This window comes from Sminthopsis crassicaudata, chromosome 4 (assembly GCF_048593235.1).
Source record: "Sminthopsis crassicaudata isolate SCR6 chromosome 4, ASM4859323v1, whole genome shotgun sequence".
NCBI lineage: Eukaryota > Metazoa > Chordata > Mammalia > Dasyuromorphia > Dasyuridae > Sminthopsis > Sminthopsis crassicaudata.
Window position 1 is genome coordinate 26,231,590 of NC_133620.1, and position 20,495 is coordinate 26,252,084.

The window sequence follows — 20,495 nt, forward strand, 5'->3', positions numbered from 1 at the left end:
TCCTTCCTCTCTTCCTTCCTTCCTCTCTTCCTTCCTTCCTTCATTCCTTCCTTCCCTCCCTCCTTCTTTCCCTCCCTCCCTTCCTTCTCTTTTCTCCCTCCCTCCCTCCTTCTTTCCTTCTCTCCCTCTTTCCTTCTCTCCCTCTTTCCTTCCTTCCTTCCTTCCTTCCTTCCTTCCTTCGTTCGTTCCTTCCTTCCTTCCTTCCTTCCTTCCTTCCTTCCTTCCTTCCTTCCTTCCTTCCTTTCTTCCTTCCTTCCTTCCTTCCCTCCTTCCTTCCTTCCTCGTTCCCTCCCTCCCTCCCTCCCTCCCTTCCTTCTTTTAGTGAGTGTTTTTTTTTTTTTTTTTTTTTTTGCCAGACAATTGGGATTTTGTGAATTGCCCAGGATCATGAAACTATCAGGATCATGAGACTGGATTTGAATTCAGGTCCTCCCGACTTCAGGGCCCGTGTACTCTCTACATCCAGCTGCTCCTCTGCGCACATTTCTTGGAGCACTTTGCCTCCTTCCCAAGCTGCCTGAGTTTCTATCTGGGCCATACTTCCATACTTCAAAGAATCTGTGATTTCATTCCGGGGGCATTTGGGCACTGGTGGTGATCATGAAGCCCGGTGCCTTCTCTTTCTGTGTCACTATGCATAATTCCCACTGGAGATGCACCCAGCACTTCGGCAGCTTTCTTAGAGGCCTTTTATTATTCCGAGGGTCCTGTTGTGGTCCTCAGCCTCTCCCGGTCTCATATGAGTGAGCGCCCCTGGCATTTGCCTGGTGTTAAGACTCATCACGCCCCTGCTTGAGTGTGGTCATCAGTGTTATCATGTGCAGTCTACTGACGTTTGCTTTTCCAGTTTGCCCTTTGGGATACTTACCAAGGAATTTGGACCCCTTCGGAGGGCATAATGTTGTGTATTTGTTCTTATAATTCTTGGTATTTGATTTTTACTTTTATATTTACTAAATAATTACATTGACAGAGAAGCAACATTCATTTTTCTTTTGATATAGTTTAAGTTCCTGGAAGAAAAGGTTTTTGGTTTCCATCCCCAGGGCCTAACAGAATGACTGGCCCCCAGCAGACAAATATTAGGTGCCTGGTGATTAATTTATTTCAGGTTTTTGATCTGGGTTTTGTCATTGGGGAATTTGTAAAATGTGGATTGGATTACTTGGTTTCTGGCAATTCAATCCTTTGATCATCTGAACTGTCTTGTAAAAAGTTTGCAAATGTGCACTGAGCTACTACCTTAAATACAGTGAAGGAATTCTACAGATGATGATTTTGTTGGTATTGCTGTGATATTTGCCACTGTGCGTCATTGTGTGGTTCACTGTTACTGCAGACAGGGCAACGTCCAGAATGGCCCTTCACCCTGTCCTCTACTCAGCTATCAAATGGACCTGCCTCCAGCTCCGGTCTGCCCTTGTCCCCCCCCACACCTTTGCAGCAATCTCCAGGGGCTCCTTGTTACCTCGAGTATCAAACAGATGATCCTTCAGGGCTCTGAAAGACCTTAATTGTTAGAGCCCTTCCTATCTTTCCTACATACGCTGTGGTTCCATCCCCTGGGCCCAGACCTTCGGCTCCTGGCCGTTTGTCCGGCTGTCCCCTGCTTGCAGTGTTCTTTGTCCTCATCTGAACATCCTCCCTTCTACAGGAGGCCTTCCCCATCCCCCTTAAAGCCGGCTTTCCTGCTGTTATTCTCTCTAACCTATTTTGTCAGGATCTTTTCAATACATTTTGGTACAGACATGGTGTCATCTTCCCCATCAGACTGTGAGCTTCTGGATCTCAAAAACTGGCTTTCTCGGTTTGCTCCGTATGTCCCAGCACCCACTTAATGCTTGCCAGTTTGCCCAGAGCACTGTCGGCCCCATCTTACATCCTGGATTTGTCCTCAAGACTCTGTATTAGGTAAACTTGGAATGATGTCAAGGGGTGGTATAGGAGAAGACTGCTGACCTGTGGCCTTGGCCCTTATGCTCACACCACAATTGACCACTTTCTGTCTGACCTGTGACCTCAGCCCCTGAGCTCACATCCCAGCTTGGCCACTTCCTGTCTGACTTGTGACCTCAGCCCCTGAGCTCACATCCCAGCTTGGCCACTCCCTGTCTGACCTGTGATGTTGGCCCCTGAGCTCACATCACAACTGACCACTTCCTATCTGACCTATGGCCTTGGCCCTTGAGCTCACACCACAATTGACCACTTCCTATCTGACCTGTGGCCTTGGCCCCTGAGCTCACACTATGACTGACCACTTCCTGTTTGACCTTTGCCCTCACTTTCTTGAGCTGAATCAGCTGTTCTCTGAGGTCCTTTTCGGTGCTAGCTTGAGTAGCCTTACAACAGGATTGGAACCTGCACTCAGGGGTTTTATCGTGGCAGATAATTGATGTTCTTGTGAGCTAGCGGAGGTCCTATGGAGGCCCTTAGTGGTTTCCAGTATCTTGTCTTTTAATGTGTCCAAATGTCTTCTGCCTGTTGGTCACTGGCCCCACCTTGTGAACACAAGGTTCGTCTGTAGGCCTGCCCCTTTGGTGAATGAAAAAGCATTTATTAAGCACTTACAGTTTGCCTGGCATACAAACGCAATTGCAATATAGTTCCTGCCCTGGAGAAGTTTACATTTAATGGCATGAGACAATACCTTAAAGCAGGGGTTCTCAAACTACGGCCTGCGGGCCAGATGTGGCCCGCTGAGGACGTTTATGCAGCCCACCAGGTTATGGCAAATGGGCGGAGACAGAGTGTGAGCTTTTGTTTTTTACTATAATCTGAACCTCCAACAGTCTGAGGGATAGTGAACTGGCCCCCTATTTAAAAAGTGTGAGGACCACTGCAGGAAATCTGGGAAATGCTGGTACTGAGAGGAGGAGAATGAGGTGGTCTGGAAGCCTCAGGGAAGGGAGGGAAAGGCCCTAGGCCAGAGTAGGCAGGGTCCCTGGGGAGAGTCAAGGAGAAAGGCCTGGTTCAGAAATGGCAGGAAATGGACCTGTACCCCACAGACCCAGTGGCTTTTTGTTTGCCTGATTCATGAGCTGCTGCACCTGAAGATAGGGTGATTCCCTAAAGGTCACCCTTCTGGTAAGGAGTCCCAACTCTGAGGCCCTGACCGCACCTCTCAGGATCCTGTACAGCCGGCCTTGGGGGACGATTCTTTGGGTGGACATCCCAAGAAAGTCCATTAAACTGGCGCAACAGAGTGCTTCATTTACTAAATGGGGAAGTATTCGTATTAAAGTTTTGAGTATCTTTGAAAAATCACAGCCATGTGTTCTGATGTTACTTCTGGGCTTATTTTATTTAGCCTCAATTACTCTGTTGTACTGGCGTCAGAAATGGGATAGTTGGGCAATAGTAGGGAACTGGAGGGATTTCCCCTGTCTGTGAGCCCTGGAATCCTTTCCACCCATCCTGGCATTTGCAAAAATTACTTTTACCCTCCAACACAGAATTTCCCATGGCAGCTCTAAAGCAGAGCCACCTAGTTTAGGAGAAAGTAATGCTTTGCCAGGGGGGATTATGCTTTTTCTCAGTGATCCCTTTGAGAATTGTGTGTTATGTTATATAACCTGCTTTTAAAAAAGCAATGTCAAAACTGTACTTATTTTTTGAGTTGAGAATAACAGAGTTTGAGCACATTTCACCTGGAAGGCAAAAATTCATTGCTACATTGGTTTGAATATGCCCTCAATGTACCCTCAAAATTAGGGATATTTCAGGGAAATCTAAACTATGTTATTGGGGAGGAACAAACCTGCACTTAGAAGGGCTCACAGGACCTTATCCAAATCCTTCTGAGGAGAAAATCAAAAGTCCCAGGTGGAGACTTAACACCCAAGAAATGATTAAGATGATTAAGGAACTTACCTTCTCTAGGTATAGCTATAAATACAGTCCAAAAAACTAATGTTCATTTATTAGCTCCCCCTTCTTCTTTTGGGGGCAGCTCTATGGCACAGGAGGTAAAGTGCAGGCCTAGAATCAACAGATACCTCCTTGGGAGTTTAAATCTGGCCTCAGTGACAGTGACCCTGAGCAAGTCACCAGCACCTGTGCCAAGAAAACCCTAAATGGGGTCAGGAAGAGTCGGGTACCCCAAAAACGTTTGAACTAAAGCAAAGGTTTTCTCATTTCTCTCTCTCCTTTCTCCCTTCTAGCCTTCTTTCTTTCCCGTTCCTTTCTTTTCTTCCTTCCCTCCTTTCTTCCTTCTTCTTGCCTTTCCTGCTTTGTCTATCTTTCCTTCTTTGTTTGATAGATTAGGACACTGAGACTTAGAGAAGTCAAAGTATCACAGCTTGGAATTGCACCTTCCCTCAAGCCCCCCACTCTGGCCCTCACTTCAGGTGATGGGGGCTTGTCCTCCGGGGGCAGCAGTGTCAGAGGAGAGATGTTGCTAAGGTGAAATTGTAATTCTGGAGAAGCTGGAGGCAAGACAGAGATTAGTTTTTAATATTTTATTAGTGGAGAATTTGGGCTAGCTAAGACTTGCAGGCTCAATAGGACTCTTGTCACTATCAGCAGTGAGCAATTAATTCCAGAGTTTTATAGGGCTCCCTCTATCAGGGAAACAAAGGCAAAGGGGGAAAACACTGGGTGAGTGGACAAGCCATAATTCCAGGAGAGGCTCATTACTTAGTCCTGACAGGATGGGGGTCAAGATAAGAAGGTCAAGGGCAGGAGAAAGTGAGCAAGATCCAAGCATATGAGATAAGCCCCCTGGCATTCATTAGAATGTGAAAGTGGCCAGATCTTCCAGGCCCCAATTCTCTCAGTCCCAATGGGGCAAAGAAGGCCACAACAATTCCACTCAGACCATAGCACAACAACTCAAGAAACTGAGGCATTACAAATCAGCAGGCCTTGGCAACAGATTGGGATATGGGGGTGGGCTTGGGAAAATGATAGTGGGCAATTAGGCTATGAGCCTGAGGGATTGGGAGGATGGGGTTGCCCTCTATAGTAATAGTAGGGAAATTGGAAAGGGATAGTGTTTGGGGAAAAGATAATGGTTTCAAGGCTAAGCTCCAGAAGAATTTAGCCTAGTACTGAGAGAAGACACCTTGATCCAGTTTTCTATCTTTGATTTGCTAATTCTGGGGCCCATGGTAGGCCCGATAGTGGTCTCCAGAATTTGGTTCTCACTGACCAACAGATTATCACTATTGTCTCAGGAGTTTGGTCAATGGTATCTGAGGCCAGAAGCTATCGACTGTCAGCAATGAATTGAGGAGTGGTCTATTCAAAATCAGATAGACTGTTGTTGGGAGTGGGATGCCCCTAAGGCAGACTCCAAAGCCAGAAGATTTAGGATAATTGACGTATTGTTAGAACAGAAGCCCCCCTAAGATTAGGGGATCTCAAAATCAGTGCTATCTCCCTTAGAAGCTATATTACATCAAATAGATTTGAGAATCATGAGATAGAGATGATCTTTCAGTCCATGATCAGCAAGGAAAATAGAAGAGAGGAAGAAGAGGAGGGCCAAGGACAGAGCCCTTGGGACACCTAGGATTAGAAAGTGTGCTGTGGAGGAGAATCCAGCAAACAAGACTGAGAAGCAGCAGCCACAAAGATGGGCGGAAAATCCAAGAGAGGGGGTGACCCATGTGTCCAGAGAGTCATGGTGTCAGAAGCCCCAGAGGTTTCAGAGAATGAGGATGGGGGGAAAAACTCCTGGATTTAACAACAAGAGATCATCAGTAACCTCGGAGAAGGAGGATGGCCTTTTCTAGGAGTTTACCTACAAAGGACAGAAGAATAGGTTCAGGCAGGTAGCCAGCAGGGCAGAAGGATCAAGCGAGGATGTTGTGAAGGGGGATGTGGGTTTGTTGGCAGTAGAGGAGCTGCTTGAATAAGGAGAGATTGGAGATAAGGAATAGAGGGGGGCAGAGAGGGCAGGGCTGGAGGAGGTAGAATGGAGTTATTGGAGCAAGCAGAGGGGTCAGCCTTGGTAATGAGTAAGACAGCAAAGGATGCCCTGGAGAGCAGCAGAAAGCACAGGAGTCTTGGGAGATGAGAAAGAGCAGCAGGGAAGGAACTCATAGAGCTAGGCTTGAACGTGAATGGTGTGAGACCATTTCCTGGCTGAGGGAGTGGGGGCAGGAGGAGACTTGGGAGTTTGAGGAGGAATGAAAAGCTTTTTAAGAGTCACCATGGACAGCTGAAGAGTGAGAGCATAAGCAGAATAGACTGGCAAGCAGTAGGATGGGCTCAATTAGGTGATGTAACATACATTTATGGACTCAGTCAAAACAGCTGCATGATTTTCTCCATCTTTGTGTGGACAGGAGTGAAGGCAATAGAAGGTGGGAGTGATCCAAAACTGAAGCTTGGCCGGGTATCCACCTAATGATGATGATTTATGATTTCTAGACATCTTGCATTACCTTTTGTTGCTTTCTATGTTTGCTCCTGATCCTGTTGTTCCAGGTTGTTTCTCCATTTCTCTACACTGAGTCTGCTGCTTCTTTTGCTGACCACTCAGAAAATAGACTTTATTGCTTTTAGCAATTCACTAGCAGATGTCTAAATAGCTCAGTAGCATAGTGGGTTGGAGTTAGGAAGCCAGTATTCAACTTTGCCTCACATGCTCACTTGTGTTCATCTTTAGATTTTATTTTATTTAATTATTTATTAATTTTTTAAAAATTAAAGCTTTTTATTTTCAAAATATATACATGGATAATTTTCGACATTCATCCCTACAAAACCTTGTGTTCTAATTTTTTCCCCTCTCACCTCTTCCCCCAGTTGGCAATGATCCAATATATGTTAAATATGTGCAGTGTTTCTATATATATTTTCACAATTATCACGCTGCACAAGAAAACTCAGATCAAAAAGGAAAAAAAATGAGAAAGAAAACAAAATGCAAGCGAACAACAAAAAGAGGTTATTTTTACCTTCTGAATCCAACTCTTTTTGTGCAACAGAAAATTGTATGATTCTGCACACATATATTGTATCTAGGATATATTTTAATATATTTAACATGTATGGGACTGCCTGCCATCTAGGGTAAGGGAGAGAGGGAAGGGAATAGTTGAAACAGAAGTGAATGCAAGGGATAATGTTGTAAAAAATTACCCATGCATAAGTTCTGTTAATAAAAAGTAAAAAAAAAAAAAGAAAAGAAAAAAAGAGCCACATGCATCAGAATTGATCATCATACAGTATTGTTGTTGAAGTATACAAAAATCTCCTGGTCCTGCTCATTTCACTCAGCATCAGTTCATATCTCTTCAGGCCTTTCTGAAATCATCCTGTTGGTCATTTCTTACAGAACAATAATATTCCATAACATTCATATACCATAACTTACTTAGCCACTCTCCAATTGATGGGCATCCACTTAGTTTCCAGTTTCTGGCCACTACAAAGAGGGCTGCCACAAACATTCTTGCACATACAGGTGCCTTTCCCTTCTTTAAAATGTCTTTGGGATATAAGCCCAGTAGTAACACTGATGGGTCAAAGGGTATGCACAGTTTGATAACTTTTTGAGCATAGTTCCAAATTGCTCTCCAAAATGGCTGGATGTATTCACACTTCCACCAACAATGTATGAGTGTCCCTATTTTCCCACATCCCCTCCAACAATGTGCATTATCAAAACTACAAATCACTTTCCACACAAATTAAGTCTGATCTAACCAATTGGAAAAATAGGTCAAGCAAATATAATAAAGATGACAATACTACCTAAACTAATCTGTTTATTTAGTGCTATCAGGCTCCCCAAAAAACTATTTTAATGACCTAGAAAAAATAACGACAAAGTTCATATGGAAAAACAAAAGGTCAAGAATTTAAAGGGAATTAATGAAAAAAAAATCAAATGAAGGTGTAAGCTGTGCTGTGATCTGTGCTGTCACACACTTTTGGGTAGGTATAGGTAGACTGTAGGTTCTGGCGTTTTTAAAAGTGGCTTTGATTTCTTTGATGATCTGCTGTTTTGCAAGCAGAGTAGAGCAATCAGCCTATGCCAGAGTCATCTGTCTCTGTAACTTTTCTAACCCCAGAGGCCTCCCCAGCCTGATCTGCACAATATGCTAGCCTAGTTCTATCACTGCCCACGCCAGTCTTTTCCAGCCCCTCAGGATAGACCTTTTTCTGACGAAATTCCAGATTATCTTCGTCTGATAAGTTGTTGTACTTCTAATCTTCGTGGGTTTTACCAGCCAAGTGCTATTTTTGAGGCTGAATTAAATAGTTGGTAGTGAGGGTATGAGAAAGCTCAGAATGTCATATGTGGCTTCTCCACCATCTTGGCTCCATCCCCCCTTTAATTTCTTTTTCATTGGTGGTAAGTTCACCCTTTTCATTTTTGATACTGGGAATTTGTTTTTTTCCCTTATCTTTTTCTAATCAAATTAGACAAAGGTTTATCAATTTTGTTGCTTTTTCCCATAAAAGCAACTCTTAGGTTAATTAATTAGTTCACTGGTTTTTTAAAAATTTTATTGATCTCTCCTTTGAGTTTCAGAATTTCTAATTTGACATTTAATTGGAGGTTTTAAATTTGTTCTTTTTTTTTTTTTTTAGCTTTTTTTAGTTTCATGCCTAATTCATTGATCTCCTATTTATTTTATTCATGTAAGTACTTAAAGATATAAAATTTCCTTTAAGAACTGTTAGTCACAGCCCCATTAGCCTTTCAAAAATTTTAAAAAATGATAATATATCAAAAAGTATTGGTCTACCTGAAAGTCATGATCAGAAAAGAGTCTGGACATCATTGTTGAAGAAATTATTTAAAAAAAACTGCTTTGATATTTTAAAACAAGAGGGCAAAATAGAAATTGAAAGAGATCCTAAAATGAAAACTCCCACAAATCTTATCTCCAAATTCAGAAGTCCCAGATTAAGGAAAAAATGTTGCAAGCATCCAGAAAGAAATAATTCAAATATAGTGGAGCTACAATCAGTTTAATAAGGACTTAGCGGCTTTTACATTAAAGGACTTGGAATATGCTATTCTGGAAAGCAGTGAAGCTAGGATCACCTACCCAGCAAAACTAAGCATAATCCTTTAGTGGAAAAGGTGGATTTTCTTTTCTTTTCTTTTTTTAATTTTTAAATTAATTTTATAATTACAATTTTTTTGACAGTACATATGCATGAGTAATTTTTTTTTACAATATTATCCCTTGTATTCATTTTTCCAAATTTTCCCCTCCCTCCCTCTACTCTCTCCCCTACATGACAGGCAATCCCATACATATTAAATGTGTTACAGTGTAACCTAGATACAATATATGTGTGTAAATCCAATTTTCTTGTTGCATAGTAAGAATTGGATTCTGAAGGTATAAGTAACTTGGGTAGAAAGACAGTAGTGCAAACAGTTTACATTCAATTCCCAGTGTTCCTTCTCAGAGTGTAGCTGTTTGTGTCCATCATTGATCAACTGGAAGTGAATTGGATCTTTATGTTGAAGATATCCACTTCAATCAGAATATATCTTCATACAGTATTATTGTTGAAGTGTATAGTGATCTCTTGGTTCTGTTCGTTTCACTCAGCATAAGTTCATGCAAGTCTCTCCAAACCTCTCTGTATTCATTCTGCTGGCCATTTCTTACAGAGCAATAATATTCCATAATATTCATATACCATAATTTACCCAACCATTCTCCAATTGATGATCATCCATTCATTTTCCAGTTTCTAGCCACTACAAAAAGAGCTGCCACAAACATTTTGGCACATACAGGTCCGAAAAGGTAGATTTTCAATGAAATAGAAGATTTTCAATTATTTTGATGAAAAGACCAGAACTACTGGAAAAATTTGATTTTGAGACACAGTAGTCAGGAGAAGTATAAGAAGGTAATCATGAAAGTGATAAGGTTATATTTGTTTATATTCCTACATGGGAGGATGATACTTGTAGCTCATTAGAACTTTCTCATTATCAGGGCAGTTTGAAGGAGTATGTATAGACAAAGGGAATAGGTGTGAGTTGAAGATGAAGGGACAAAATAAAAAAAATGATGAAATTAAGGGATGAGAAAGATATGTACTGGAAGAAAGGGAAAGAGAGAAATAGAATATGGTGTAAATCATCTGCCATAAAAAGATGCAAGAAAAAGCTTTTACAGTGAAGGGGGAAAGAAGAAGAGGGTGAGTGAACTTTATTCTGATCAGAATTGGCTCAAAAAGGAAATATCATAGACACTCTATAGAAATCTATTTTACTCTGCAGGAAAATAGGAGAGGAGTGGGATACAGGAAAGGGGGAAGATGATAAAAGAGAGGGCATATTGGGGAGGGAGTAGTCAGTAGCAAAATACTTGAAGACAGAATGGGTAAAAGAAGAGAGAAAAATATTAAATGGGGGAAATGCAGTTAGCAATAATAATTGTAAAAAGAATTTTGAAGCAAGTTTCTCAATTAAGGCTTTAAGAGCCATGTCCTAATTGATAAATGATTAAAAGATATGATCTATGCCCAAAGGGCTATAAATTGTTGCACATCCTTTGACCTAACAATACCATGTGGTATTTGTTGGCATTGGATGTCAAGATACCTATAGAAAAATTGATTGTGTCTGAATACAGATTGAAGCATGCTCTCTCTCTCTCTCTCTCTCTCTCTCTCTCTCTCTCTCTCTCTCTCTCTCTCTCTCTCTCTCTCTCTCTCTCTCTCTCTCTCTCTCTCTCTCCTCCTCATAGGTGTTTGATCTCTTGAAGAATGCTATCCAGACTCTTTTTTTTTTTAAAGTCATGGCATTAGTAATGCAATAATTTTATAATGGATTCTTCTGGATCTATTTTCCATGTTAGCTGTTTTTCCAGTATGGTATTTTACAATTTTCCTCCCTTTTTCCATTTATTTTTAGTTTGTTTGACTGATTCTTGATGTCTCATAGAGTTATTAGGTTCCATTTGCCTAGTTCTAGTTTTTAATGTATGATTTTCTACAATTACCTTTTGTATCTCCTTTTCCATTTTGACTAATTCTACTTTTTAAAGATATTGTTTTCTTTAATGGAGTATTATTATTATTATTATTATTATTATTTTGCATTTAGCCAATTGTAGTTTTAAAGAATTGTTTTCTTTAGTAGATTTTTTTAACCAATTGTGTTTTTTGATGAATTGTTTTCCTTTCCTAACCTGTTGACTGTCTCTAGCATACTTCTCATTTTTTCACTTCAATCTTTCTTCTACTCCTCTTATTTGATTTTTAAAAGCCTTTATGAGCTCTTTAAGAAGGCTCTTTGGATTTGAGATCAATTCATATCCCTCTTTGAGGTTTCACAGGTGGGCATTTTGTTTTCTTTTTAAGTTTGTGTTTTGGTTTATGCCTGTCATCACAATAGCTTTCTGTGGTCAAGGTTCTTTCCTGTTCCTTCCTTCCTTCCTTCCTTCCTTCCTTCCTTCCTTCCTTCCTTCCTTCCTTCCTTCCTTCCTTCCTTCCTTCCTTCCTTCCTTCCTTCCTTCCTTCCTTCCTTCCTTCCTTCCTTCCTTCCTTCCTTCCTTCCTTCCTTCCTTCCTTTCTTCCTTCCTTCCTTCCTTCCTTCCTTCCTTCCCTCTGCTCCTGGGTCCCATGTTTCTTGTGCAGCTTTGAATGTTGACTTTAAGCACAGGAGCTACTTTTGTTTGGTGTCCTCACAATGAGGGGTTACCCAACCTAGTCTTGCTTCTTGTTTCTTGGACTGGCAATTTGTCTTCTGCACTGGGACTAGAGGCTGCCCCCTCCCTGGTCTGCTTTGCTACTGTTTTACTGTGCCAGGACCAAGGGTCATATTTGCTGATCTGTCATGATTAAGACTCTCCCACTGGCTTTCCTAGACACTTTTCACCCCTGTAAGCCTGATCTTTCTTGAAATCCTTTCTACCTATTTTGAGCTTGAGATTGTTTCATTCCATCTCTTTGTAGGTTCTGTTTTTCTAGACTCTCTTCAGAAGCTTGGTTTCATGTGTTTTTTGAGGCAAAGTGGGAGAGGTTGAGTAGCTTTGCCCCCAGAATTAATTTCTTTTTATTTTTTTAAATTAAAACTTTTTATTTACAAAACATATGCATGGGTAATTTTTCAACATTGACCCTTGCAAAACCTTTTGTTCCAAATTTTGCCCTTCTCCCCACCCCCTCCCCTAGTTGGCAGGTAGTCCAGTACATGTTAAATATGTTAAAATACATGTTAAATCCATTATATGTATACATATTTATACAGTCATCTTGCTGCACAAGGAAAATCAGATCAAGAAGGAAGAAAAAGAAAAAACTGAGAAAGAAAACACAATGCAAGCAAATAACAACAAGAGAGAGTGAGAATGCTATGTTGTGTTCCACACTTTGTTCCCACAATCCTCTCTCTGGGTTGTAGATGGCTCTCTTCATCACTGATCAAGTGGAACTGATTTGAATCATCTCATTGTTGAAGAGAGCCATGTCCATCAGAAGTGATCATTATATAGTATTTTTGTTGAAGTATACAATGATCTCCTGCTTCTACTCATTTCACTCAGCATCAGTTCATGCAAGTCTCTCCATGTTTCTCTAAATCATCCTGATGATCATTTCTTAAAGAACAATAATATTCTGTAACATTCATATACCACAACTTATTCAGCCATTCTCCAATTGATGGGCATCTACTCTTGCCACTATAAAAAAGGCTTCCACAAACATTTTTCACATGTGGGTCCCTTTCCCTCCTGTAAGGTCTCTTTGGGGTATAAGCCCAATAGTAACACTGTTGGGTCAAAGGACATATGCATAGTTTGATAATTTTTTGAGTATAGTTCCAAATTGCTCTCCAGAATGGTTGGATCTGTTCACAGTTCTATCAAAAATGCATGAGTGTCCCAGTTTTCCCACATCCCTTCCAACATTCATCATTATTGTTTCCTGTCATCTTAGTCAATCTGGGAGATGTGTAATGGTACCTTAGAGTTGTCTTAATTTGCATTTCTCTAAGCAAAAGTGATTTGGAGCACCTTTTCATGTGGCTACAAATAGTTTCAATTTCTTCATCTGAAAATTGTCCTTTGACCATTTATCAATTGGAGAATGGCTTGAACTATTATAAATTTGAAATGAACCCTTTATCAGAACCTTTGAATGTAAAAATGTTTTCCCAGTTGATTGTTCCCCTTTTAATCTTGTCTGCATTGCTTTTGTTTGTACAAAAATATTTTTAACTTAATATAATCAAAATTATCTATTTTGTGATCAATAATGATCTCTAGTTCTTCTTTGATCACAAATTCCTTCCTCCTCTTCCTTTTAGTTTTAACAATTTTATTTGATATGTTTCTAGATGTAAGGAGGATGTAGCTTGACTTATAGGCTTATGTAATATTTACTCTTACCAGAAATCTTTGTAATTTTAATTTGTACTTTGACAAAATTAGACTGTTTCATTTAGTTCTGCCCAGTTTAGATTTTCTCCATTTAATTTTTTAATTTAATATTTTATTTCCCCTGTTACATGTTAAATAATTTTTAACATTTGTATTTAAAACATTGAGTTCCAGATTCTTTCCCTTTCTCTTTCCCTATTGCCCTCCCCATTGTGAAGGCACCTGTGAATTTATATAAAACATTTCCATAAATGTAATGTTGTGAAAGAAAGCATAGGTCTCCTTCCCACCCTCAAAATACCTCAATTAAAAATAAAATTGTATTGACATGCAATCAGTTCTGAGTATGAATAGCATTTTTCATCATAAACCTTTCATAGCAGTTTTGCTTCATTGTATTGTTGGGAATAGTAATTATTAAATTACTTTACCATAGTATTGCTTTTACTTTGAATATATGACATTTCACTTTGCATGAGCTCATGGAAGTATTTCCAGGCTTTTCTGAGAGAATCCTGTTCATCATTTCTTACAGAATAATAGTATTCCATCATAATTACATGCCACAGTTTATTCAGCCATTTCCCAAACGATGGACATCCTTTCAGTTTCTAATTTTTTAACCTGAGAAAAGAGCTGCTATAAATATTTTTATAAAATGTAGGTTCCTTTTCCTTTTATTTGTAATCTCTTTTGGAATACATGCCTAGTAATGATATTGTTAGATCAAAGAATATTCATGATTGAAAACCCTTTGGGCATAGTTCTAAATTGCTCTACAGAATGGTTGAATCAGTTCACAATTCTGCCAACAATGCAATAATGTTTCATTTTTCCCATGTTCCTTCCAATATTTTTCATTCTTTTTGTGGCTCGTCATTAACCAGTCTAATAGGTATGAGGTAGTAACTCAGAATTGTTTTAATTGTTAGTTTTAATTTGCATTTCTCCAACAAATAGTGAGAATTTTTAAAAAAATCTTTATTACTTTATCTCACAACTATTAATATCTTTTGATCATTTATTTGATTTATCTATTGAGTATTGTTTATTAATTGAGGAATGGCTTCCATTTTATACATTTTTTATAAATCTGATAGTTCCCTATATATATGAGATTTGAGGTCTTCAGAGAAACTTGCTTCAAAACTCCTTTTACAGTTATTATTATTCCCACTCCTTCACTCTGTCCCTCCTTAAAAGTGTTTTCCTTCTGACCACCCCATCTCCTCAAATGCCTTCTCTTCTATCACTCCCCTTCCTGTGTCCCATTCCCCTCCTATTTTCTTGTATGCTAGGATTGATTTCCATATCCATATTAAATATTTATGTTATTTTCTCCTTGAGCCACTTCTGAGGAGAGTAAGGTTCACTCTCACCCTCTCCTCTTCTTTTCCCCCTCTACTGTAAAAGCTTTTTCTCGCTTCTTTATGACAGATGATTTACACTATGCCATTTCTTCCTTTTCCTTTCTCCCAGTACATTCTTCTTTCACCCTTTAATTTTTTTAAAGATATTATCCTTTTATATTTAACTTGTATCTGTGCCCTCTATTGATTTATTGATGTATCTATGTATATGTATATATGTATATGCATATGTATATTTATATGTATATGTATACACACTCCTTCTAACTGCCCTAATAATGAGAAAGTTCTTATGAGTTACTAGTATCGTCTTCCCATTTAGGAATATAAACAGATTAACATTATTAAATCCTTTATGACTGAGTCCTGTATTTCAAAGTCAAATTTTCTATTCAACATCTGATCTTTTCATTACAAATGCTTGAAAATCCTCTATTTCACTGAATGTTCACCTTTTCCCCTGAAGTGTTTCACCTTTAGTAGGTGATTCTCAGTTGTCTCCTGCCATCTGAAATATCATATTCCAAGCCATCTGATCCTTTACTGTGGAAGCTGCTAAATCTTGTGTTATCCTTACCATGGCTCTACCATACTTCGCTTGTTTGTTTCTGGATGCTTGCAATATTTTTTCCTTGATCAGAGAGTTCCAGAATTTGGTTATAATATTCTTGGGAGTTTTTATCTTGGGATCTTTTTAGGAGGTGTTCAGTGGATTCTTTCAATTTCTGTTTTACCCTCTGGTTCTAGAATATGAAGACAGTTTTCCTTGATAATTTATTGAAACATGATATTTAGCCTTTTTTAATCATGACTTTTAGGTAGTCCAATAATTTCTAAATTATCTAAATTATCTCTTCTCTATTTCCCAACTGTAATCAGTTGTTTTTCCAATGAAATATTTCATATTTTCTATTTTTTCATTCTTTTGATTTTCTTAGTTTCTTGATTTCTCATAAAGCTTCCATTTGCTCAATTCTAATTTTTTCCCCTGAGGTAATTGGGATTAAGTGACTTGCCTAGGATCACACAGCTAAGAAGCATTAAGTGTCTGAGACCAGATTTGCACTCAAGTCCTCCTGACTTCAGGGCTGGTGCTCTATTCACTCTGCCATCTAGCTGTCCCTCAATTCTAATTTTTTTTCCTCAATTCTAATTTTTAAGAAAATTATTTTCCTCAGTGAATTTTTATACCTCCTTCCCCAGTTGGGCAACTTTTCTTTTCTTTTCTTTACTGGCTTTTTTTTTTTTAACTTACTTTTGCATCATTTTCTTTCTTTTCTGGTTTTTTTTCTAATATAATTTAATTTTTATTTTATTTTATAATTATAACTTTTTTTTTGACAGTACATATGCATGGGTAATTTTTTACAACATTATCCCTTGCACTTACTTCTATTCAGATTTTTTTTTCCCTTCCTCCCCCAACCCCCTCTCCCAGATGGCAGGCAGTCTTATACATGTTAAATATATTACAGTATATTCTAGATACAATATATGTGTGTAGAACCGAATTTTTTGTTGCACAGGAAGAATTGGATTCAGAAGGTAAAAATAACAGTTTATACTCATTTCCCAGTGTTCCTTTTCTGGATGTAGCAGATTCTGTCCGTCATTAATCAATTGGAATTGGATTAGCTCTTCTCTATGTTGAAGATATCCACTTCCATCAGCATACATCCTTGTACAGTATCATTGTTGAAGTGTATAATGATCTCCTGGTTCTGCTCGTTTCACTCAGCATCAGTTGATGTAAGTCTCTCCAAGCCTCTCTGTATTTCTCCTGTTGGTCATTTCTTATAGAACAATAATATTCCATAATATTCATATACCATAATTTACCCAACCATTCTCCAATTGATGGACATCCATTCATCTTCCAGCTTCTAGCCACTATGAAAAGGGCTGCCACAAACATTTTGGCACATACAGGTCCCTTTCCCTTCTTTAGTATTTCCTTGGGGTATAAGCCCAGTAGTAGTATGGCTGGGTCAAAGGGTATGCACATTTTGATAACTTTTTGGGCATAATTCCAGATTACTCTCCAGAATGGTTGGATTCTTTCACAACTCCACCAACAATGCATCAGTGTCCCAGTTTTCCCACAGCCCCTCCAACATTCATCATTATTTGTTCCTGTCATCTTAGCCAATCTGACAGGTGTGTAATGATACCTGAGTTGTCTTAATTTGCATTTCTCTGATCAATAGTGATTTGGAACACTCTTTCATATGAGTGGAAATAGTTTTAATTTCATCATCTGAAAATTGTCTGTTCATATCCTTTGACCATTTATCAATTGGAGAATGGCTTGATTTCTTATAAATTAAAGTCAATTCTCTGTATATTTTGGAGATGAGGTCTTTATCAGAACCTTTAACTGTAAAAATGTTTTCCCAATTTGTTACTTCCCTTCTAATCTTGTTTGCATTAGTTTTGTTTGTGCAGAAACTTTTTAATTTGGTGTAATCAAAATGTTCTATTTTGTGATCAATAATGGTCTCTAGTTCTCCCTTGGACACAAACTCCTTCCTCCTCCACAAGTCTGAGAGGTAAACCATCCCATGTTCCTCCAATTTATTTATGATTTCGTTCTTTATGCCTAAGTCTTGGACCCATTTTGATCTAATCTTAGTATGTGGTGTTAAATGTGGGTCCATGCCTAGTTTCTGCCATACTAATTTACAGTTTTCCCAGCAGTTTTTGTCAAATAATGAATTCTTATCCCAAAATTTGGGATCTTTGGGTTTGTCAAATATTAGATTGCTATTTTTATTCACTATCTTGCCCTTTGAACCTAACCTATGCCACTGATCAACTAGTCTATTTCTTAGCCAATACCAAATGGTTTTGGTGACTGTTGCTTTAGATCAGGTACACTTAGACCACCTTCCTCTGACTTTTTTTTCATTAGTTCCCTTGCAATTCTCGACCTTTTATTCTTCCATATGAATTTTGTTGTTATTTTTTCTAGGTCATTAAAATAGTTTCTTGGGAGTCTGATTGGTATAGCACTAAATAAATAGATTAGTTTGGGGAGTATTGTCATCTTTATTATATTCGCTCGGCCTATCCAAGAGCACTGAATGTCTTTCCAATTATTTAAATCTGACTTTATTTTTGTGGCAAGTGTTTTGTAATTTTGTTCATAGAATTCCTGACTCTCCTTTGGTAGATATATTCCCAAATATTTTATACTATCGACTGTTATTTTGAATGGAATTTCTCTTTGTATCTCTTGCTGTTGGATTGTGTTGGTAATGTATAAAAATGCTGAGGATTCTTTTCTGTTTTTTTCTCCCATTTGAGCTCTTCTATTACCTGAGATCAAATCTTATTTTTTTTGGAAGCTTTGAATTTAGGAGCTTTGACTTTGCTCTCTTCATCTGAGTCTGTGTTTTTATCTTCCTTGTCACCATATTTACTTCCTACTGTCAGAATCTTTTTCTGTTGTTTGCTCATTTCTCAAGCCTATTACTCAGCTTGTAACTCTTTGTTAAATTAGGGTTCTGTTTCCAGGATGGAGGACGCAATGTCCTAACCTTTGGGGGTTTGGTGTGGCTGTTTTTCAGAAATCCTTCCAGGGACCTGTAAGTTTTCAGTTCTTTCAAGGTGGTATGATCCAAGAAAAGTGTGCTTACCACTGTCCTGGCCTGTGCTTTGGTCTGTGAGTGACCACAAGCACTCTTTCTGACTTGGGCTGTGAGAAGGGTCCTTGCTCTACTGTGACTGTAAGTTCTCGTGGGCTGATGCTCCTCCTGGCCCTGGGACTGTGAGCAGGACTGCATCCTTGAGCTGAGGATGGGAAGCCAGAGTCCTATCTCAGTGCTGGCAAAGAGACCCTCTGTAATCATCTTCTGAAACGCTGTATTTGAGCTCAGACTTCTGGAAGTGGATGCTGTGGAGTAACTTTGTTCCAAGCCAGCTCCTAGTTTGCTGCAGCTCCCGTTTCACCTTAGTTTGACAGACCTTTGCTATCAACCTTCCAAGTCTCCTTTAGAGACTTGTCTTTAGAGACATCATCTAAAGGTATTTGGAAGAATTTGGGGGAGAGCTCGGGGGAATATCTGCTTTTATTTTGTCATCCTGGCTCCATCCTCCATTCAGTTTTTATTTTTTAAAATTTTTTTTCTCCATTTCTTCTGTTTGTACTTAATGGGATCCTTCTGTTTTCTCTAGTACATAAGAGTTCATTTTATAAGCCACCTTTATGTAATCAGAATGTTCATTGTCTCCCTCACTCCAGATATCTTGTCCACGTCTGCAGCTGAAAGACAAGGAGGACGTCTATCTCAGCGTTTGTGTTTTTGGCCAGTACAAAAAGACACAATGTGTCCCTCCTGTCTTTCCACTGGTCTTCAACGCTAGAATGGTGTTTGAGAAGGTACGCTTCCTTGTGATTTCAGTCCTGTGTGTTCTGTAAAAGCCGTGTTTTTGTGGCACGGGCAAGGCAGGTATAAAGTGTGGAGGATAGGGATTTGACTTCATTAGGAAAATATGAAAAGAGCCTTACCGTTTACCAGGAAAACTACCAGTCTAGTTTTACTTCTGTGATTTGACTTAATTCAGAATCAATTCCCATGTGCCCCAGAAAGTCACATTTTCTGGCACTTTTTCTATTCTGTCTGGTCTGGTGACCTGACTTGTTCCTAATTGCCAGACAACATTCTGTGAAGCTCAACATCAGCTGCTGCATTCCTGCTCATTCTTTCCATCTACCACCCTGAGACCTACAGCAACTAATATTTACCAAAAAAACAGGTATCTTTGACAACAACCAGGGGAAAAAGAGACAAAAAGTAACAATGGAGACAAGATATGAGAGTCTTTTGGAAGATACAGGAAGGACTTTGTGAGGCTGAAGGAAAAGAAAAGCAGATTCTTATGCTATTCCTTGTGTCCCCAATAGCACAAGCCTAGCTCACAGCCCTTGCTGCAGACTGATGGAGACCTCTCTATGCCCCTTTTCTTACCAGGTGTTTCCTGAAGCCATAGATCCGGGAGATGTAGTAGCACAACTCGAATGTAAGTTTCTTTTTATTTTTTTAATTCATTGTTTCTATCTACTGATTCTTGGTTACTTAGGCAAGGATTTTTAACCTCTTGTGTTAAACTATTAATTCTCTTTCCAATTCTTTCTTCCATAACTCATTTCTTTTCATTTTCCCCATAAAAACTCTCATTTCATTTATAAAGCCATTTTAAAGTCTTTTAAAAAGTTTTGCTTAATTTCTTCTAGGAATCCTAGTTGAACCTTGTGTTTAAGCTGTATTTCTCTTTGATATTTTGTTTGTTAATGCTTTGTAATCAGATGTTTTTGGAACTTTTGTATTGATGAGTCAATGGTTTGCACAGTCTTGAGAGGGATGGAGAGACTTCACTGGCTTGAGCTTCCTCCCTAAACTGGAGGTTTGGAAGGAGCCAGCCAATCCAAGGAAGACGGGCTCTTTCCAGGCTTGCTTATCACTTATCCAGGCTTGTTCTCTTGTAGAATCCTTTTGTAATTTCATTAGATTATTCCCCCCCATAGGTTTCCTGACTGTGAGATCATGTGTATCTTTCATGAGACCTAAGGTTCCTTGAGGATTTATAAATTCCCACAATCAGATACAATTCCCCTTGACCTTTTAAAAAAAATTGAGGATTCTGGGAAGTTGGCAGAGTAGGTTGGTAAATTTCAATATCCTCAGATTACCCACAAACAGAACAAATTAGTGTCTCAGGGTGAACAAAGATTGGTGAAAAAAGACTGGCAGAATAGGGGTCCTCCTTATACACCAAGTAGATCTAAAGAAAGATCCCAGGCCTG

The 20,495-nt window shown here is 39.0% G+C and overlaps 1 protein-coding gene across 12 annotated transcripts in view; it reads left to right on the plus strand.

Moving 5' to 3' along the window:
* SPATA6 (spermatogenesis associated 6) overlaps nt 1-20,495 on the plus strand; it is a 131,800-nt gene that overhangs the window by 4,429 nt on the left and 106,876 nt on the right. For all 12 annotated transcript variants that reach the window (XM_074265991.1, XM_074265994.1, XM_074265992.1 and 9 more), the window contains exons 2-3: nt 18,933-19,070; nt 19,663-19,711. In XM_074265991.1, the coding sequence (XP_074122092.1) occupies nt 18,933-19,070; nt 19,663-19,711 (187 nt within the window). The remainder of the gene's footprint in view (nt 1-18,932; nt 19,071-19,662; nt 19,712-20,495) is intronic.